Consider the following 23,615-nt stretch of genomic DNA (forward strand, 5'->3'; position numbering starts at 1 on the left):
ATAAATGAGCATTATAGATTGGATTCAATGTTTGTAAAAATAAAAAAGGAAGGAGGAGCACAAAAGATTAGATGTGTACAGAAATGAAGAATGGATCTGGAAAGAGCTGGAATAGGGAGTGAGTATAATCAAGACACATTGCCCAAGGTTCTCAGCAAACTAAATATTTTTTTAAAAAAACTCAGTGCTAAATACAGCCTCAAAATATTCTTAGTAAACTTCTCAACAATTGGTTGTAGAAGGAGCAGAGGGCTGCGTACTGCCACCCAGCTAGCTTTACACCCGAAATAAATACATGGAAACTGTATTCTTTTAAACACTGCCTGGCCCATTAGTTTCAGCCTCTTATTGGCTAATTCTTTCATCTTGCTTTAACCCATATTTAGTAATCTATGTAGCACCACGAGGGGTGGCTTACCAGGAAAGATCTTAACCTGCATCTGTCTGGGAGAGGAGAGCATCTGCCTGAGGCGTCTGCCTGACTCAGCTTTCTTTCTCCCAGCATTCTGTTCTGTTTACTCCACCTACCTAATTTTCTGTTCTATCAAAGGGTCAAGGCAGTTTTCTTTATTAACCAATGAAAGTAACACATAGACAGATGACCCTCCCCCATCAATTGGTAAAATGTCAATGCCAAATACAAGTCAAAATGTTTTTAGTTAATTTCTTTATGATTTTTATACTTGATTACTGATACATTTTTCTCTTGAATAGATAGGCAAATGCTTGTTTATAGTAGAATGTTAATTAGAACCTTCTTTTCAATAATTGAAGTAGAAAAAATTGTTGTAGCTTTTGCTTATCCAAAGGTACTTTAGAAAAATAGCCATGGTACATCATGATAATTAAGGACCTTAGAAGTCACCTAATTCTTTTCCTTTTACTTGGGAAACATCTCAGACATTAGTACCAATAAAAGAAAGAAACTGTACAAAGACATATGTGTATTAAATTGATGAGATGGATCCCATAGTCATTATTATTATTATTCATATCTATCACTGTTGGTTAGATTAAGAAAGATAAAGATCATTTTCTATAAAGAATAAGATTAGGCTGCCAACACACCATCTGTAGGTCAAACAAATTTAATAATTTCTTAGTCTCAAAAACATATTCTTAGCATTTTCAGAGGATTAGAATCAAATAAAGTGTCAGTTCTGTCACCACCACTGGATATAAATGGCTTATTTCTGTTTTTTAGATGTAGGGTCTCACAAAGACTGAAGAGGCCACCATGGAGCCTATACCAGGCCCTCTGTATACATGCTGTGGTTCTTTAGTTTGTAGGTTTTGTTGGGTTCCTGACAATGGGAGTAGGGGTGTCTCTGACTCTTTTGCCTATTTGCAGAACCCAATTCCTCACACTGGGTTGCCTTGTCCTGCCTTGATATGAGGTTATATGGCCTATTCTTATTAAATTCTGTTATGCTGTGTTTGGTTCACATCCCTGAGAGGTCTGCTCTTTTCTGAAGAGAAATGGAAGAGCAGTGGGTCTGGGGGAGAAGGGAGGTGGGGGTTGGGAGGAGAAAAAAAGGAGAGGCTGAAGTCGGGATGAATTGTATGAGAGAAGAATAAATAAAACAGAATAAAATATTTATTTTGAGAATTTCATGAATGGGTACTGCAAGTGAAAACTGTTTCTTAGTTTCTACCCACAAAACTTCTAATAATAAAATGAGAAGCCTTTAAAAGTAGTCTACTTTTACCTATGAGGAAAAGTTCATGGACCATGTACAGATTAACTACTGGATGCCAGTACCACCAGTATTAGTTCAGCCTCATCAAGGATCACAGTTTACCTTCAGGGAAAGCAAAAGGAGCACAGCTGCAGAGCTGCTGATGCAGTTTACCCAACAATCCAAAGAAAAAAGAAGAGCACTTCAATAAAAGAATGGTAATTTCCCTAATTCTGCATATCTCCTAGAAAAAAAAATAGACTTCTTTAAAATTCTAGAATACTGGGAAGATATCTCTCCACTGCTCTTAAAGTTTCCATAAACCTCGAAGACTAACCAAATAGAAACCCAGTTCCTTAATCTGACACTTAATCTGACATATTAAGCTTTCTATAATATGTTCTGAATATATATTTACAGTTGTAAATTTCACTACTTCACTTTTGGATCAGAAATTATAGGCAAATTATTTAATTTATTTATTTCATTTCTCAGGGTTCTCAAGGCATTCATTCTCCAAGAGAAGTCTTTCCCATACATGTGAAGTAAAACTAAAGATTCAACCCTAAGAATATTGATTATATATTATTCAAGCAGTAATCAGAAACATCTGAAATCCAATTGCACACATTGTACTATCTTTACAAAAGGTATTTGATAAAGAAAGAATGGGTTTGGGCTAGAATATGTCTATATAACCCATTATGGTTCAGATATAAACTGTCCTCCCAAATGCTCATATTTTGCAGTTTTTGTCCTTAGCTGATAATCATACTGAGAAGTGATTGTACAGTGGGGGGGGGGGTCGTCTAACTTTCTCAAGTGAACCAAGTTTATGTCATGTATTATTAGGAATTTGGAAATAGTTGAATACGTAAGAAGAGTATGCCCTTGAAGGGTGTGTGTGTGTGTGTGTGTGTGTGTGTGTGTGTGTGTGTGTGTGTGTGTGTGTTCTCTCTCTTTCTGTGTCTTTCTCCAACTCTATCTCTCTCATCTCTGTCTGACTGTCTCTCACTCTACCTCCCTGTCTCTGTCTATGTGTGTGTCCCACCTTTCTTTTTTCCTAGAAACTGTGAAATGAGTGTTTTTTTTTTTCCATCACTGCCTGCTGCCATAATGTTCTGATTCACGATTTGCAGGTCCAGAAGCAATGAACTCAAGTGACCACAAACTGCAATATCTGAAACTCTGAGCCAAAATCAATCATTCTGCTCTTAACTTGTTTCCTTTGGAGTTTTTTCCTAGAGAAAAAAAAAGTGACACACGATTTATCTCAAGAAGACAGCTGTTGTTTTCGGGAATAGCTTACACAGACTGGTAAACTAGAAAACTCTCAGCTTGAGATACACCCATTCAACATGTGCCCCAGCTGTTCACATTAACTTGTTTTTCCAAGTTTATTTAAAATAAAGACCAACTCCTTCATGCTTTCTTAGGCACTTCAAAGAAACTGCTGTATAAAATCACAAAGTCTGACAAAAATCAATATAAGTTATTCATTATTAAAGCAGTTTCATGAGTCAGCTTCAAAGAAAATAAACAAGAATTCAGCTCAAAAATATGACACCTCATATGAATCTACTGTTATAATTTGGGTTCACCTTCATTTAAATTACTTTACTTTGCATTAGTTTGAAATACACACAGAAAACTGGTCTACTTTTTCTCCTTGCTTTTGAACTCTAGAAACATGGGCATTTGAACTGAATCTCAATTTGTGCTTTAGGATTCTGAAAAGGCCCAACTGGTATCTCCAGTACTGAGAAGTAGTCAGAAAAGGACAATGCCCTTGGAAAACTTAACCACACTATGTTACAGATGATGAAACAGTGAAGTGACAGACCATGGACACATGATTCTGCAAAGGAACACTTGCAATCCAAAGCTTTCAAGGAAGTCAGTGTTTACTTACTTTAAAACATTGCCACGGGTGGTGTATAATTTTCCAAGTCGGCTTCTCATATTTTGAACTATTGTAACAATGTACTAATATACAAGACAACATTCTGATAAGAGGACTTTCATAAACCAATCTATAAACAATTTATAATACAAGTTCTGTAGAGAGAAAAATAATATAAAATAGGAAAGCTACAGTTCTCAAAGCGTTTTCTAGCTGACAACTATTTGCTCCTTAACGGATAGCCACAACTCTGATTAAAGCAATAAGCTGGATACTAGTTCAAAGCTTCTCAGTCCAATCTAGTGGCTAAAATCCTCATACTGGAGATTCCTGAGTCATTGCCTTATCCAAATGACCAAATGTGACATCACCAAAACTGGCATTATACAATAAAAAGTCAAGGCATCATCTAAGGAGTTTGCCTCATCATTTCCTCACATACCCTGTGTCACAAATTTCTTGTTCTGAATCACAAATGCTACATTTCCACTTTAAAATGGAAAATGATCAAATGGTATTTCCTAGTTCTCCAGGTGCTAGAAGAAAACTGCAGGCTACCTGTCATGTGGCCAAGACAATATGTAGGCAAGTTTGAAAGACTACTAAGTATAAGCTTATTTTTATTGTGAAAAACAGCACACTGTAAGTGACTGATAGAACAGGGACCATTACCAGGTTCTGTGGGTTTCATTCTCTAACTCTTTAGCTATGTCAACTTTGACAAATCACTTAACCCCTGTCTCCATATTTTACCTGTAAAATGGGCTAACACAATCATCAAACTAATCACCCTGGAAAGGAAAATTAGATGAAATCTCTTGGATAAACTAGGGACAAGGGAGCGTGGTAAAGGGGAGGGGAGGGGAGATGAGAACATGAGGGAAAGGGAAGGTCAAGGGGTGAGAGGGATGGAGTGAGAGAGTAATGAAAGAGATTTTTTTAAAAAAATTTTTACTCAGAAGATCTTGTCTTTTTCTACTTTCCATGTAGATTAGATCCATGTGTGTCTCTCTTGGGGTCCTCATTGTTGTCTAGGTTCTATAAAGAGAGCCACTACAGGGTTAGGAAGAAATCTGGTACTAGGGAAATGCCCACGATTCCACAAGGATGACCCCAGCTAAGTTCCCTAGCAATAGTGGAGAAGGTGCCAGAATTGGCCTTCCCCTATAGTCATATTGGTGAATATCCTATCATCATAGAGCCTTCAGCCAGTTACTGAAAGAATCAGATGCTGAGATTCACAACCAAGCAACAGGCCAAGCTCCAGGAATCCAGTCAAAGAAAGGTAGGATGAAATATATGAACAAGGGAGGTCAAGACCATGAGGGAGAAATCTACAGAGACAGCTGAACCAAGCTAGTGGAAACTCATGGACTCTACACCGACAGCTGTGGAGCCTCCATGGGATCAAACTAGGCTTTTCATATGTGGCAGACAGTGGTGAAGTCTGAACTAACTGTGAGGCCCCTGGCAGTAGGATCAGGATCTATCCCTGGTGCAGGAGCTAGCTTGTTGGAACCTATTCCCTATGGTGGGATGCTATGTTCAGCCTTAATGCAGGGGTGAGTAATCTGGTTCTGCCCAACTTGTGCCAGACTTTGCTGACTCCCCCATGAGGGTCCTTACCACTGGGAAGAGTAGATAGTGTGGTTTAGGAGGTCCTTCTGTTTATGTGTTGTTTTCATTGGTTAATGAATAAAAAAACTGCTTGGCCTAATATGGCAGAACTTAGGTAGGCTGGGAAGACAGAACTGAATTCTGGAAGGAAGAAAGCAGAGCGAGAGAGCTGACATGGAGCCGCCAGGTCAGACATGCTAAATCTTTCCCGGTAAGCCACAACTTCAAGGTGATACACAGAAAATAGAAATGGGTTAAATCAAGAAGTGAGAGTTAGCCAATAAGAGGATATAGATAATGGCCAGTGTTTAAATGAATACAGTTTCTGTGTGGTTATTTTGGGTGTAAGCTAGTTTGGTGGCCAGGACAAAAAGAAGGCCTTCCCTCCATCAACAATGGTATATGGGCTGTGGGGGAGGCAAGAGGGGCATGAAAGGGGAGGTGGGAGAGAAAACTGCAGTTAGAATGTAAAATGAAATTAAATAATTAAATAAAACATTTTAAAAAGTCTAAGTCAGGAAATCAATCCAATATTGAGGTGAGCCTACACTGTATAGCAAGAATAAAGGTAACATGGGCTATATGTCAAATCACATGAGTGTTTTGTTTTATTTTTGTTTCTTTTTTCAAAAAAGCCAGGTATGGTAGCACACATACCTAAAGACTCAGCACTAGGGAGCCTAAGTAAAAGAACTGCAAATTGAAAGCCACCCTGGGATACATCATAAAACCCTGTCTCAAAACCAGCCCCCTCAATTCTAATTGAGTAACAAAAATATTAAGCAGTAACCAGATGGATGTAGTATCTGATAAACCATATTATATCAGGAGGAGACCTGAAAGAAATGAGAGTTACTAAATGCAGCTTAGAAAGCAAGGAGGAAATTTAAGAGCTATTATATAGGAATATAAGGAAATGGTATAGGGTCCTGTAATTGGTAGACATTGTAAGAAAGCAGCCATGATATTAGTATAGGAAACACTTCCACACCACTTAAGGTATGTTCTGTACTAGCAATGTAGTTTATTGTTGATTGGAGCATAATGCTGAGGTATTCCTGCACAGGCTAGTTTGCTAAGCATTGACAGCATCTTAGGTCTCACGTTTGGTTCTGAAATTTTAAGATTTGACAAATTAGTGCTAAAAGTATTAATGTATTGATTCTGTGACTGTGCTTGCATGGAAATGGAAGGGATTGTTCTTTTCATCCTTATACTTGAAATCATAATTAGTACATTTGTGTCTACAGGTGTCAGTTTATGCCAAGACTAAAAGAACTGAGAAATATGTTTTTTATTATTTTTCAATTATATGTATTAATGTGTACCTGTATGCAATTATATGCATATGAGTATAGGATACCACTAAGGCTAAATGAGTCAGATCCTCTAGAGATGAAATTACAGGTGATTTCAGGCCTCTAGATGTGGGTGCTGGGACCTAAACTCAGGTCTTTGTAAGAAAAATATACAGTTTTAACCACTACGATCTCTCTCTGGCCATGAGAATATGTTTCAAAATGAATACCCTTATATCTTCTGTATAATGACACATATCTTTTATATAATGACACCAAGCTATGATATGTTATGTAACAAGAAATAATGAACTCACCCACCATCTTCTCTTTAACTTAAAATATCAATCACCATTATCAGTACCATAAAATCAATTTGTTTGTTTGCTTTTTGAGACAGGGCTTCTCTGTGTAACAACCCTGGTTGTCCTGAAACTAGCAGTGTAGACCAGGCTGGACCTGAACTCACAGAGATCCGCCTATCTCTGCCTCCAGAATGCTGGGACTAAAGGCACATGCTACCTCTACCCGGCGCTACCATATAGTCTTGATACAAAAGAAAAATGTATACATATATAGTGTCACAACTCTTTAGGTCACAGTTTCTAATGTATATTGAACGGTGCATCTATGAGGCTTAGTGTTTTTCATTTACCCTCCTGGATACAGTTTTTGAGAAAGGGTCTTATATATCCCAAGCCATATATACAACTTCTGATCTTCCTGCTCCTACCTCCTATGTGCTGAGATTACAGGCTTGTGCCACCATACCCAGGGACAAATACATTTTCTTTTTGTTGTTGTTTTTCTCAAGAATTCTGGCTTGTGATAACTATATTAATAAGGTTTCTTCATACCCTGAATTCAACTTATATGTCCACCATGGCTAAAAAGTTCCAAAGGAAAGGTAAATTTAGGCTTAGAATTACTGGGCTTTCGAATTACCTTTGGTTCTTTCTTTTCCTGAACTAAAGATCTGCATACCACATAAGAAAACGTACTTTACATGGTCTGCCATCTATTTATTTTGAGCGATTTCCCAAAACCTACACCACAATCAGTCATTTTGCAAATTCACCTGTTTAAATAGTCTCCAATGAAATGCCTCATGTGCATCATTTAGAAACTATACTGACTCAGAAAACTGGAAAACCTCAACATAACACTCATTTGGTATTCACTCATTAGTTGGGAATGTGTCTGTTGAACCTTTAGTGAACTACTGATAGTTGATCATTTTTACCCAGAAAAGTATACTTACAAGATGGAAAAGTATACTTATAAGATGGTTAAACTTAACATTTTGTAATATATAGTTCTAATTTGTTAATGACCAAAATATTAAATCAGAAAATAGAAATATTTGTTACTTGAATTTGAACTTTTTTCTGTAGCTTTGCCTCATAAATATAGCAGTAGGGATATTATGTGAGACATGAATAAACATCTATTGACTTCACATAGGGAACTGACACCAGACCGACAAAAGTATGGATATCAAGTCTAACTTGGTGAAATAATGAGCTTTATGGGAATTAATTACACAGTGACATCACCAAAAGCCTATCCAAGCAAGTGTGACAGCTTACAAAAGCTGGAAACTTGGAGTGTACTACTCAACCTGCAGGTAATTCAACAGGTTGGAAAGTGTCGTTTCCAGGTACCTTAGTTGGCCTGTGCTTCTTACAGACATCTCAATTTGTCTGAGTGTCTCTAAGCAGTCCTTAGAGTTTACATACACTAAGAGATGGAGGGCCCAGTGAATATAGTCAGTTTCAGGAGCTGCCTGAAGGTATTACATTGTTACATCTTGACTTTAATGAACTATCCTACAGTATGAAAGGTTTTACCTCTCTTAAGAATATCCTCTTGTTTTGCCTTCCTTTTGATATTGTCTTTCATAACAAGCTTCCCTCAAAGATGAAAGGTTTTACCTCAGAAGAAATTGCTATACAACAAAGTATCAGAGAACTATGCTCTAGACCTGAATTTTCTATTAACTTAGTATAAACTCTTAGGAAAACAAATGTTCTTTCTTGTCCTCAGTTAATTTAAGTATAAAATGGAAGAGTGAATTAGATTTTGTATGTGGGTTTTTCAACAACTGCCCTACTAAAGCTCCAGGATCTGGTATTCCTGACTATTCTGTTAGTTCCTTGAAAACATTAGCTGTCTTTCCCAAAGTATTTCTTACATTAGAATGATCAGGAGCATCTGCTCAAATACAAATTGCTTGGCACTGTCCTCCAAGTTTCCATATTAAAAACTTCTGTAAAGCCTATATTATGGCTTTCAAACACCAAACACTGAGAATTATTGATACTAGCATATGATTTAAATGAAGTACTAGCCAATAGAACATTGTTGACTGTCAAAGCTGCTAGAACAGGAGATTTAATGAAATAAATGACAAAGTGATACAGCAAATATATTTTTTCAAACACATAATTAAGAAGCTAAAAGAAGAAACAAAAGGAAACAATAGCTCCTTTAAGTATGACAACTGTTAATATACACCATATATTTTAAGTTCAGTTGGTTCATTTATTTCTAGTAAATACGAAGAGTGTCAAATTTAATATCCAGAGCCAAGTCTTTAGTAGTCTCATCTGTACAAAGCATGGACTATTTTTAACTTGAAAGAGAATAAACAAGAAAAGGTCTCTAATTCAAGAGATATGCAGTCATTTTGCCCTTGCTGTAAAACCAAACACTTTTCTCTGCTGTTTCAGGAAGGATTTTTTTCCTCCTATTTAACATAATTGCTAAAATGCTTGAATATCTGTTTTTCTAAGCTAAAGCAGGATGTTAGAAAACAATATAAACAGGAAAGGTGACAACACTAACGATAAAAATAAAAAGCAGCTGTGAGGGAAATAAAAGAAATGCTCTCTCTGAGAACAAAAGTTACCAAGAAAAGGAACTATTCTGGTTAAAGTCTTTAAGATGATAGGAAACTATGCAATGCATTTTTAAAGACTTGATCCTCCGAGCGAAAGTATAAAAGCTTCAAGACTCAAAGAGGTGAACTTTATTCATTTAAAATCGCTACCTTATTTAGAACACCTGTCTTAGCCCAGGGAAACCAGACTCAAAGAATTAATAAGACAGAATTTGATGTGGGAGAGTCTTTTGTTTGTGTTGATTTCATTTGTTAATAAAGAAACTGCCTTGGCCCATTTAATAGGCCAGCCCTTAGGTGGGTGGAGTAGACAGAACAGGAAGAAGGAAGTGAGGTAGATGGCTCAGACAATCGCCATTCCTCTTCTCTCTGAGCCAGATGCGATGAAGCTACGGCCCAAGATGGACATATGCTAGAATCTTCCCGGTAAGGCACCACTTCGTGGTGTTACACAGATTATTAGAAATGGGTTAATCAAGATGTGAGAATTAGACAACAAGAGGCTGGAACTAATGGGCCAGGCAGTGTTTAAATGAATACAGTTTGTGTGTTGTTATTTCGGGGCATAAGCGAGCCAGGTGGCCGGGAGCCGGACGGGATGAAAAGCAGACCTGCCCGCAGCTCATCACTACAAGAATTGGTTTAATTTTCCATATTGGAAAAGAATACGCCAAAATTCTAAGAATACAAGTCCAGTTCTGTGTCCCTCAACCCAGAGATTACTGGAAAACACTGGAAAAAGGTAGAAAGAGACAGAATATATTAAAATAATCAACATCACAAAAGTCATGAGTAACAAATTCTATTTCCAAGAATATTGGATGAATAGTCAAATGTAAAAAAAAAATGTATAGGGGAAATACCAAGGAATTAAATAGCTATAACTCAGAATCAGAAAGGTAAGTATTAGTTATTTTCTTCTATATATGGGATCAAGATTTTTTTAAAAAGATACATGAAAGCAAAAGAGATTTCATTTGTGAATAGGAAAGGAATTGGTAAGAAAAGATTGAAAGGGGCACGAGTGGGAAATAAACAAAATATATATATTAATAAAAATGTTATAAATAACTCCTTTAAATATATCTTAATAAATATGTAAAGTAAAAAATTAAGAGAAAGTTATTTAAGTAATTATTTGTAATAAAATAATATGATTATAAAACTAAAGTATTCCAAGCCTAAAGATTCATTTCTAACAGTTATAGTCGACAGATAAGAGTTTAGTATGCCTCATCAAGAAAAAGGGACAATAAGATTGTAAGATCCCAAATACTAGTATTGTGAAACAGTTTATCCTAGAAATGGCTATATAAACAAGATCAAATAGCAATATCAATGCACATGATAATGAAGGAGGAGAGGGGAATCTCAGGAGGTCCTATTCCTGGACAAGGAACTACAGGCAACTGAAGATTGTTAAGAGAGGGAAAGTTAGTCTCTCCCAGGGATGACCCCTCTAATTGGTTGTCCAACACAAAGTGGTAAGCCTTTAAACCATATACAAACAAACACTAAAAATGGACTAAACAGATTGTATTTATATACTTGTGCGCACACAAATGTAAAAAATAATAGGGAAGAATTTGAGAGGAGGGATGTGGAAGGAGTTGAAGTGAAGGTGCTTGGGAGAGACTGGAAAGGAGAAAGGGTTGTAATATTTTCAAATTAAAATAAAACAAACGTGTTTTAGATCACTAAGAAAAATTAATAAACCTGAAAAAGAGAAGATAAAGAATGTTGAAGAAGAATTTGCTGGAAGAACTAAGATATACAGTTATCAAGGTGAGTAGAGCCTTACAACACCATATTTATGAGTTTTGATTTTACTCTCAAGAGAAGAAGAAAGCATTAAATTCTTTAAATATATAACTCAATATACATTATAGAAGAAAATAGTGACAGAATAGAGATGAATGGAAGTAAAATTTTAAGAAGTCAGCTAACTAAAAGCTCTCACTGAATTCCAAGTGGAAAACAACATTGAACTAAACTGAGTTAATAGATGAAAAATAAAGCAATCCAAGCAATATGAAGGGTAAAAATGGCAGATTTTAGTCATTGCATCAATTTGGAGAAGAAAGGTAGAAAATTGGCAAAGATGACAATAATTTTATGACTCTAACAACTGGGTACATGGTAGTATTATGAACTCAAATATGAAAAAGAGAAAAGGAGTGTTTCGTTGTGTTTGCTCTTATGGAAAGAGTGAGAGGTAGAAGGGATACTCTAGACATGCTTAGTTTGAGGTATTTGTGGAAAACCTAAATGAAGGTGTCAAACAGAAAGGTGGATATAGATGCAAAAGAAACCAGAAATGGAAAGTAAAATGTAACACTTTGGCATTTATGTTAGGAGCTTCACTATATCCCTTTTAATTTACCCCTTTTTGTAGCTTGTTGCACTTACCCTCCTTAGTTTCCTCTTGAGAACATTCCTCCTACAAATCATTTGCTCCTGAGACTTTGGGTAGTGCTCCTACTTTAGAGAACCTATCCCAAACATCCAGGAAGTCTGTCAAAGATAATTCAAATAAAGAATTATATTTATCCTATGGGCATATTTATATGATTATATGTGCATGTTTTATTGCATGGTAGAAAGAAGTTAAGGACGGAAACTGCATTGAATATTGATACTTATTCTTAAAGAAATTGAGTAACATGAGGATTTGATTGCTCATTTGCCCATTGCTCATTTGATGCGCATTATAGAAGAAAAGAGCTATAGAATAGAAAAAGATGAATGGAAGAAAAATTTTAGAAAGTAAGCTAAGTAAAAGCTCTTGCTGGAGTTAACATTACCCATCTTAGTTATATAAGTTGCCTCAGAGGCCAGTTGTCAGAATTCTGACATCAAGTGGTATAAAAATGGATGAGAAAAAAATGTATCAATGATAAGCATATCATTCCTTCAAGAAGTATGGTTGTTAAAGTAATAAGAGACTTGAGGAATTTTCTATAAGAAAGTAATTTAAGATGGGAGAGTCAATGTTTCAATCCTAAGTAGATATGATCCCCAAAAGGGGTCAGGTTGAGACGCTGAGAGTTAATAAAATTAATAACAAAAGACTGGAGAAATTTGTTTACAAAATCACAATATGATCTTTAGAGAGGCGTGGAGTGTTGTCAAGAAGATCTTCAAAATTTCTTTCAATGGTAACAATAACAGTCTAATCTGATGATTTGTTTTCCAAATTCAATGTAATATTTAAGTACCAGAGATCAGAACATTTTAGACCCTCTGGAGAGAAATTGGGAGGTAAACATTCATAGTATTCATATTTTCTTCCAAAGAATAGCTTTTCTTACCCTCCAATATCATGCTTCACAAAGTCTCCAGGTTCTTGTCGTCTTGTTTCCCCTTGGCCAGTGGTTTCAGGGAGAAAACAAATCAGGAAAAGAACTCCAATTCTGGTCACATAGAAATGCCACATTTGTTTGTTTATCATCTTCTTAGACAGCAACTTAGAGAGACCTGTGAGAGCCATAGTACAGGGGAAGAGGAGCAACAAAAGGATAGAAAACAAAGGGAAAGAACAGGTTTAGAACGATTTAAAATTACTTAGTTTCTCTTGTATCCAGCCAGTTACTTTACACTCCCAAGCTGATCAAGGTAAAAAAAGATTCATTCCCAATATATGTTTCTTCTTAACATACCAGAATCCTTGCAAGAAAGGGCAAAAGGCAAAACACTGCTCCTTTAGGTCGGTCACCAGGAAACTGGAGTTATTGCTGCATCTCTCTCCTTGACTTCCTGCATAACTGGGTGAGTTATAAGCCTTCCCAAAGTCTCAGTTGCCTCTTGTAATATAAAAGCTAAAAATAGTTTCCCAGGGGGCTAGAGAGACGGCTTGGTGCTTAAGGTTCCCTACCAGAGGACCTGTGTTCAAGGCCCAGCACCCACAGGGTGGCTCACAACTATCAATAACTCCAGTTCAAGGATATCTGATATCTTCTTCAGACTTCTGCAGGCACCAGGCATATACACAGTACAAAGACATACATGTAGGCAAAATGCCTATACCCATAAAATAAATAAAAATAACTTTTAAAGATAGTCTCTCATGTCTCTTTTCTATTTCCCTGAATCACTTGTTTGATCTTTCACGTCATAGGGGGCTTTGGTTTAGTTAACTATATAACGCTGCAGAAATATGTAACATTAAGACCTGAGGTTTCTTTATAGCATTATGAAGATTGTGTCTCATCTTGCTTGAGTTAAACAATTTTTTAAAAATATTGAAAGGTTTGAATAGACAGTGAATTCCCGAGACTGAAAAGAATGCTGAGTGACATAATGTGATGGATCTTGAATAAGAAGTATTTCCCCATAAAGAGTTGGTCAAGGATAAGACATACTCCTTTAAGAAGCTTATCACAACATAAAAGAAAAATCTAAGCCTAGCTGTACAGTATAGATATTCTTAATTTATCAAGTTATACCAATGGTAAAATTAGTGATTTAGATTATAAACAGAAGAAAAGCATTGTTTCATGAACTCTAATACTATAGAAGATTTACTTAAGATGTGAGTGTAGGAAAATAGTCATTAAAATTGTACTTTCTTATTATCATGAAGCTCTATGGGTTTTTAAATTTGAAACATTAAGCATTCCAGAGCAAATCTAATCTTTTTAAGTCATATCATCACATCAGTAATTTGATTTTTAGAGACAGTGGAGGTACATAAAACATTTTTCAAGGAAGGTTTAAGTAAATGACAGATCCATAAAATATATCCCATATGTAGAAGTATTGTGATTGATTAAATAAATAAGGCCCCTTTTAAATGTACTCTATTCCTACAAATAGAGCCATTAGGTTCTATTCTAGGCTGTCTTTAAGGATCTAGTACAGGTATATGAAGAATCATAATGTTGGATAATATGGACTTCAGATATGATTCAATGTCTACATCAGTGATGAGGATGATTGTGGTATTAGATATTAGCATGACATTGATAAATTCAACAATCATCATTTCACAAAATACATTTTTTTGAGTTAAGCTAATATAGTTGGCATAAGATTGATGATTCATTAACTGTACAAAGAGTTATTGGACAATTTATATGAATGATCAAGAATAATACAGTTCAGAAAACTGTATCGCATAAGTAATGAAATATATTTACATGGTTAGGCAACACTGGGCATAAACAACATCCATGATATATTCTCAAATATCCATCAGACCTGATTTGTGATCATATGACAAGGGCTAATGTTTGTGTAATCATGGTATATGACTTGTCCACCAATCCACAGGAACAGATATCATTGATAACAGAATATAAAGCCCAGAATGTATAAATAAACCAGAGAACAAAATACATAAATATACAACCATGATGCATGTTCAGGATACATTAGTAATAATCTTGGTTAAAAGAGAAGATAGACATTCTACAAAAATAAAAATGTCATCAATGAATATTTAAATATACTATTCTTGTATGTAACTATAGGATATGTATAAATGATCTTAAATAAGCAACAAACCATCATACTAAAATAAATGACACAGACATAACTACTCATGATTTATAGAATTATGATATGGTATGTGATACATAAGAAGGCAATAATATCATGTGAAATCATAACTAGCAAACATGTTCAAATAACCATTTTATATATATATATATGTATATATATATATATGGGGTTGAGCATAATATGTGCCCTTCAAGAACCATATCATTTTGTTAGCAAATATTGTTATTGTAGTACATGAAAAGGGATTTATGAAACAAAACCATTTGGTTAGCATATATGTCAGAAAATCATAGTCTACAAGTTGTATAACAAAACAAGAGAAGATATGATTTGAGCATGTTCTCTTTCAAGCAATAATGCATACAGCCCCCCCAAAAAGTAAATACATATAAATAAAAAACTTCTAGACAGCTAAGAAATGTCAACAGAATTAAGAGACAACTACAGAATGAGAAAAATATTTGATAATAAGGAACTGGCATACAGTGTATGTAAGGAACTCAAAAAAGTGGGCTTTAAACTAAACAGACATACACTGAGCCAGAAAATAAAATAAAATTGGCCAATTTCAGTGACCGCCAGAGAAAATTGAATCAGAACCACAATTAAGTATTATTTAACCCCAGAATGACTATCATCAAAAAGAAAAATATATTATGCTCACTGTGTGAAAATCAGAGAAACTTTGTATACTGTTGGTATGATTGTAAATTAATATAATCACTGTGGAAAACAATATAGAAATTCCTCCAAAATGAAAAGAGATATTGTATATGATCAACCAATCATAGTACTGGGTATATACTCAAAGGAAATGAAAGTTTTGTACCAGATACCTGTACTCTTCCATTTACTGAAGTATATTTATAAAAGTTAAAATGGTAGATCATCCTACTTCAGTGAATGAATGAATGAATAAAATAGTAATATATAGTGTGGACTACTATATAGCCACTAGGTAAGAAATCCTGGCTTTTGCAGGAGCAAGGATAGAATGGGAAGTAATTATGCTAAATAAAATAAGCCAAACACAGAAAAACAAATACATGTGCATTCCAGTTCTGAAAAACAGCAAGTCAGCATTGTAGAAGAAAGAGATGAACAAATGCAGACCCACATCCAAACAGTAGGCAGAGCTCTGGGAATTTCACAGAAAAGAGGGAGGAAGGATTGTAGAAGCCAGAGAGGTCAAGGAAATTACAAGAAAACCCAAAGAATCAATGAACCTGGGTTCATAGAAGTTCACCGTGACTGAACCAACAACCAGGAGCCTGCATGGGACTGACCTAGGCATTCTACACATACGCTGCCATTTGTAGCTTGGTCTTGTTGGACTCCTAACAGTGGGAGCAGGGGCTGTCTCTTACTCTTTTTTTGGCTTTTGTGACCCTATTTCTCACACTGGGTCACCTTGTCCAGCCTCAATACTTGGGGAAGTGCTTAGTCTTACTGCAACTTGATCTGCCCCACTTTGTTGATACTCAAGAGAGACCTGCCCTTTCCTGAACAGAAATAAATGAGGAGTGGATTGGGGGTGTGGGGACAGAGGGAGTATGGAAGGGGGGCTGGGAGGAGAGGAAGGTGGGAAACTGTAGATCAGATATGTGTGTATGAGAGAGAGGCGGGGGAGAGGAGAGAGAGGAAAAAGATGGAACAGTGGTCTCTAGAGAATCGGAAGGGCAAGAGGAGTAGAGACAAGAAGATAATAAGAGACACCAAAACAGAGAGAAAAAGAAACTTCTTGTTTTCTATAGCACAGTAGGATAGTCATGCATTCAAACAATCTATAATACTTAGCCAAATGACTAGACAAGTATGAAATTTCCATTACACTAAAGTGATTAGTGGTTGATTATAAAGAAATGTTTATTATACTTGTTTGATTAGTATACATTGTAAGAGTAGATCAAATTAACATAATATACACACACAAAAATGTACAAACAAAAATTAGACACGCAGGGCACATGATGCATAATTAAAACACGCAATTGAATTACTGGCAACAATGTACATAAATTCAACATTGCTGAAGTATGTACTTAAAAATGTTTGAGATGATGCGATACATGGTGATACATGTCTTAAATCTCAGCACTTGTAGACAGAGGCAGGTAGATCTCTATGAGTTTGAGGACAGGATGATCTACATAGTGAGTTCCACGACAGTGGGCTACATAGATAAATACCTTGTCTCAAAAATAAGTCAATATACTATTTTTAAAAAATGATTAAGATGAATGTACAGCCAAGGTACATGGTCAGATAACTATCACATAGTCACAAAGAATGATTATGGGAAAATAAACAAAAATATTTATGATAAATATGGTGATTTTTTTTTCAAGTGAGCATAAGGAATAGACTGAGAACTTTGTGATCCATGAGCTATTTGGTATAGTTGTCCTCAAGCTGATACAGGAACACAGTGTGTGTGTGTGTGTGTGTGTGTGTGTGTGTGTGTGTGTGTGTGTGTATGGTAACAAAACTCGAGAGCTAGGCAACATGATACAGGAGCAGATAGCCATGATAATAGACCATTATGAGACAGAAACAAAACTTCAATGTCCATTAGTGGGCAGCCATGGTCAATTTTTTTTCACTAGAATAGACAGCCAAGATACACATTAAAACTAGCTAGATAAGCAAATGGTGTTCTTAGGGTAATAATGTCTATGGTGAATAATTTCCTGTAATGTATGAACATATAATTACTATGTAAGAACTCCACTGTTATTATATTCTAAATGAAAAATATACAGAATAAAACCAGTAATCATCACCTCCTCCAATACAATCTGATTCATTACTTCTTATCAAAATTATCTTGGATTTTTTCAGACTGCCCATGCTCACCTAAGCAGCTCTCTACATAGTAGGCAAGGTAAACTTTTAAGTTGCTGAGTTAGATCATGTCTTACTCTGTCTAAACATGGCAATTTCTTCTTATTTCAAAAGCCTTACTATCTATAATATTTCTTGTAGGTTTTCAGGACTGACTAAACACACACACACACACACACACACACACACACCCTACCACCACCACCAATAACAACAGTGAAGAAAATAGAGGGCATGAATTTGAAGGAAAGCAAGAGGTAATAACATTGGAGGGCTTGGAAAGAAGAAAGGGAAAACACACATGATGTAATTATACTGTAGTATCAAAAATAAAGGAAATAAAAATATATACATATACTTGTCCACATTTAAACAAATATGTTATTTTCAAGATCTTTAAAATATATATTAATTAATTAAAATACAAAGAGCCCCATGAAGGGGAAGAGTAAGGATAACAAAAAAATATTAAACAAATCATTTCATTATAATGGAGAATATGAAATTAGGAGGCAAATGAAATGGGGATCTGGGAAAAGTTGGAGGAGAGGAATGAGGTGGATATACTTAATATAAATTGTATACATTATGTTATTCTTAAAAGAATGAGTAAACATAAAACTTTAAAATATTTTTAGAGCATTCCTATGATAGCTTTATGTTTAGCCATTCTTTAAAATCTCATCCTGTTAGGCACTTCACTTTGGTCATTGTAGACTTCTTGCAACACATCACAATGTCAGGCATGTTCCTGACATGATGCATTTGCACTGCTATATATTACAGTGTGAACTAAGATTTTTATTTATTTTATTCAGAGATATATAATTCTTCTTTGATACCTATGAAGAGTTCATTCCAGGATTCCCAAATATCAAAAATTCTCAGACACTCAACATTAACCTAGATTCCATTCAGAGCCTCCTTAGTAGTTTAAATGGCCTCTCTAGATCACATATATTACAACATAAGTTTGACACAAGTCATTATACTTCTGAAGGAAGAATGAGAATAACATCTTAACATAATTAGCACAGACATAAACTTTTAAAATATTTTCAGACTGTGGTTGGTTCAATCTGTGGGAAATGCTGCACATATTCAGCACAGACGTGACTTTAAAAAATATTTTCAATCTGTGGTTGATTGAATCTGTGGATCCAGAACTTGCCAATACAGAGGGCTTATTGCATGAGTAATGCATAGCAGAGTGCCTGACAAATAATGGGTATTTTAGGAACAGCGACTGGAAAGATGAATGTTATCGTGATACAGGCAGAACACTAAATGAAGTAAGATGCTATAAAGGATGGGGTAGCAGGGTAGATCCAAATTTCACCTGTATTCCACTGAAACTTTTCTTATTGTTCTTTACTCAAAACTTATGAAGCATCATCCTATATGTCAGGCATCATTCCAAGGGAGTAAAACAGCCAAAAAATAGATTCAGTGAAGACACAAATAACATAACAAGGTCTTCTTTCTCCACCTACTGTCTAATTAACATGCATTCATCATTTTTTTCTTCTATTCTGTTAACAGCTTTGTTGCTTTTTTACAACTAAAACTCACACTGATGCTTGCACCACTAGGGTACTGGATGTGGGGCCCAGCAGGAGTTGTCTGAGTTTGAGAGGTAGATCTCTCATAAACAATTGAATAATGCTTTTCTTTCACAGGACTGGCTCAGCACCACAAGAGCATGCTGCTACAAAGCAAGCCCACTCTGGCAACTGCCTTCCTCTGTACGCAGCCCTTCTTTGTCTTGGGCTTTCTACCATGAGCTTAAAACATAGGAGGCCTTACTTCGAAACAGCAGATTTGGCATCAGGCTCCCAGATTTCTCAGGCTCCAGAACCTTATTAAAGTTTCCTTTCTAGGTCACTCCACCTCAGGCGTTCTAGTTTGTGTTAGCTAGCAGCAGAAACACTGTGGCAATGGCCTAATTTGTCCTTGTGCCTCCACTTTTGCCCCTTTGTAGGCCCATTGTCTGAAATGTGATCAGAGATTTGACTGTGCCCTTTCTTAAGCTTGTACGGTGTATTTGCATTAGCTCCACAGTACTTGCTATGACACAAACCATCTTCATGATCAGACCACAAGCTCCCACTGAAATCGACTCCAATTCTCTCACTCTGCTCCTTAACACCAGGCCACACTTGTTTTCCTGGTATTCCCTAAAAGTGCCCTTGTTCATTCTTCTGTCATAATGTTCTTCTTTCATGTATTACTTTGGATCACTCACTCACTTGCTTTAGAATTCTAGTCAGATTAGAAAACTTTATTATTATTATTATTATTATTATTATTATTATTATTATTATTATTACAAATTTCCACCTCCTCCCCTCCTCCCATTTTCCTTCCCTTCCCCCATCCTCATTCCCCTCCCTCTCCAGTCCAAAGAGCAGTCAGGATTCCCTGTCCTGTGGGAAATCCAAGGTCCTCCCCCCTCCATCCAGGTCTAGGAAGGTGAGTATCCAAACAGACTAGGCTCCCACAAAGCCAGTAAACAAAATCTGCCATCCTTTCAATGTCTTAAAGGAAAAAATTCTCCATAGTTTTGCCTCAAAAACTTCAGTTTTCGGCTGGAGAGATGGCTTAGTGGATAAGAGCACAGGTTGTTCTTCCAGATTACCTGGGTTCAATTCCCAGCACCCACGTGGCACCACAGAACTGTCTGTAACTCCAGTTCTAGGGGATCTGACACCCTCACACAGACATACATGTGGGCAGAACACTAATAGGCATAATATAAAAATAAATAAATCATTGAAAGTCACTTAAACTTTCTGTCAAAACAACTATTTTACCAGCTTTCCTCTGAGTTATGACATAAGTGTCTTCTCATATATATGTAATTGGGAGACATGATGGTAATTATATCAATGTAATTCCAAAGCTACTTCTCCTTTACATGCTCACATTGATTCAAAAACAGAGGTCAGCTCACAGTTTTCATCACTTTCACTACCTCACGTTTATCTGTGCAGGTAGTATACATAGAATAGCTGTTTTGATGTGTGATGTGGGAGTCCCTCTGTATGCTGTGATTAGCATTAATGAAGAAAGAAACTGCCTTGGCTTGTTGATAGAGCAGAACTTAGGTAGGCAGGGAAAACAGAACTGAATGCTGGGAGAAAGAAGGGCAGAGTTAGAAAGAAGCCATGTATCCTCCGCCTGAGACAGATGCCAGTTAAAATCTTGCCAGCAAGCTACAGCCACGTGGCAATATACAGATTAATGGAGATGGGTTAAATTAAGATGTAAGAGTTACCACAGTTTCTGTGTGGTTATTTCGGCTCTGGGTGGACGGGACAAGCAAGCGGTTCCTTGCAACAGATGTGGGAGTCTCCTCTGTGTGCTGTGATTACCATTAAAATGAATAAAGAAACTGCCTTGGCTTGTTGATAGGGCAGAACTTAGGTAGGAGGGGAAGACAGAACTGAATTCTAGGAAGAAGAAGGCAGAGTCAGTGAGAAGCCATGGAGCCACCAGAGTCAGACATGCCGAATCTCTGCCAGTAAGCCATTGATTCTCACATGGTGATATACAGACTAATAGAAATAGGTTAATTTAATATAAGAGTTAGCCAATAAGAAGTTAGAGCTAATGGGCCAGGCAGTATTTTAATTAATACAGTTTCTGTGTGATTATTTTGGTTCTGGGCAGCTGGGACAAATATGCGGCCCCCTCCTCCAACACTGCTTATATCCCCACAATACTTAATAATTATCTTCTCATTCTATATTAGCACTCTATATCTATACTTTGTGTATCTTATGTAAAATGTGTCACATGTCACAAATCTTAAACCCTTATTCTGTTATTCTTCTATATTGTAAACTCTTAGTCTTACCCTATTTTTACTTTAAAACTACCATTCTACTCTATTGATTACTCTAATGTTTTGCATTGGGCTGACATAGTATTGCATTTCAAGACAAGTTCCAATAGTAAATCATCTAAACTACTCTTTCGCCAACATTTTGTATAAACAACCTCCCACTATAGTCACTTAGAAAATGTTTCTTGGCTCGATTCATACAAAATTTGTGTTCTCTAAGGTTATGAATGTTGTTGAAGAAAATCCCACAATTATTTGAACAAGTTGCACATCATATTCACCATCTAGAAACCCAAAACAAGTCAATGATCTGAATTTCCATGAATGAATTTCTTTTCCTATTTTCTCTCAACTATTCTAAACTTTGTCATAGGGTCACTATCAGGCTGAAGAAACTTTTGTCTCTGAATGGTAATGATGAGAACTTTATAAAACCATCAAAACTCCCAACTACATTCAAAATGTGTCCTTATACTCACTGAAGTGTAGCTCTCACCTCACATCAAAGAAGCTTTGTTGTGATCCAGCTGGCCTCACTCCCCCAGACTAACAGCTGAACTTCCTTGCGGTCTGTAATTGACAAGGATGTTTGTGTTCTTTCTAGTGGTGGTCTTCCACAGAAATGGTAGCCTTTTTATAAGACTAGTCCTCTATTGCCCTATTCAATACAAAGTTGTCAGTCCTGAAATAATGTACATAATTCACACTAAATGGTAAAATAGGTTGCATTTGCACTTATGTATGTACATATGGAATAGTAATCAAAATTATGATCAAAAAGGCAAAAACTGATAACAAGTGATGGGGAAAAGAAGATGAAGGGAGGGACACGGAGGGTGTAGTGATTTAAATTTTTGAAGTAAAATGTAGCATCTGAACTTCATCAGTTTTAGAACGCTTGCCTAACATGCACAAGATTCTGCGTTCAAGCCCCATCACCACTACCAAATATATATAATAAATAAAGTGCTTCAGGTTTTGAACCCCAGTAGGTAAAACAGCCTTAAAGTAGGGCTGGCAAGGAGAAAGTTGTAAATATTTCTGTTCACTGCTAGTTATGACAACAGCTTGCTTTATGTTCCATTTTTACTGCACTTTCTCTACTCTAGTAGGGTTTTTCCAAAGAACACTTCATACAAACACAACTTCATATGAGTCATGCCATGTTCATTCAGTAACTTCTAAATATGAGACCCCTATCTGCTGAATTAGTGCAATTCAAAATATATTTCCTTTCTATTGCTCATTAAAAAGAAGCAGTAACATTAAAAGATAGTGGGAGAATGATGTTTGGTTCACAAAGATAATGTCAGAGAGGCCTAATTATAATGTCTAAAGGTAATTGTAGAATATACACTGGTATTAAGAGTGGACTCTTGGAATTTCCCTAACACCAGGTTTCTCCCTGGCCCACATGATTCTCTCTCTTCCAAGATCTCTCTTTCATTGCTCTCCTACTCTGTCCATCTCTCCCCACCACTGAACATCCTGAACCCTCATGTTTTAATCTACCCTCCCCTCCCCTATACCACCTACTCACCCCAGTTTTACCCAGGCAATCTCACCTAATTCCCCCTCCCCAGGGTGATCCGTGTGTCCCTCTTAGGATCCTACTTCTTACTAGCTTCTCTAGAGCTATGAATTATAGCCTTGTTACTCTTTACCTTATATCTAGTATCCACTTATGAGTGAGTACATACCGTGTTTGTCTTTCTGAGTCTGGGTTACCTCACTCATGATGCTTTTTCTAGTACCATCCATTTGTCTGTAAATTTCAAGATGTCATTTTTTTCTGCTGTGTAGTACTCTATTGTATAAATGTACCACACTTTCTTTATCCAATCTTCAGTTGAGGGGCATCTAGGTTGTTTCCAGGTTCTGGCTATTATGAATAATGGAGGTGAAGATCATGATGGAGAAATCTACAGAAACAGCTGAACCAAGCTCATGGAAACTCAAAAACTCTAGACTGACAGCTGTGAAGTCTCCATGGGCCCAAACTAGGCCCTCCATATGTGAGAGA

General features: G+C 36.3%; 1 protein-coding gene across 4 annotated transcripts in view; it reads right to left on the reverse strand.

The window, feature by feature from the left end:
- Window positions 1-23,615, reverse strand: part of Gabra3 (gamma-aminobutyric acid type A receptor subunit alpha3) — a 332,417-nt gene that overhangs the window by 168,989 nt on the left and 139,813 nt on the right. For all 4 annotated transcript variants that reach the window (XM_038317280.1, XM_038317279.1, XM_038317281.1 and 1 more), the window contains one exon: window positions 12,711-12,876. In XM_038317280.1, the coding sequence (XP_038173208.1) occupies window positions 12,711-12,850 (140 nt within the window). In that variant the 5' untranslated portion in view covers window positions 12,851-12,876. The remainder of the gene's footprint in view (window positions 1-12,710; window positions 12,877-23,615) is intronic.

This window comes from Arvicola amphibius, chromosome X (genome assembly GCF_903992535.2).
Source record: "Arvicola amphibius chromosome X, mArvAmp1.2, whole genome shotgun sequence".
NCBI lineage: Eukaryota > Metazoa > Chordata > Mammalia > Rodentia > Cricetidae > Arvicola > Arvicola amphibius.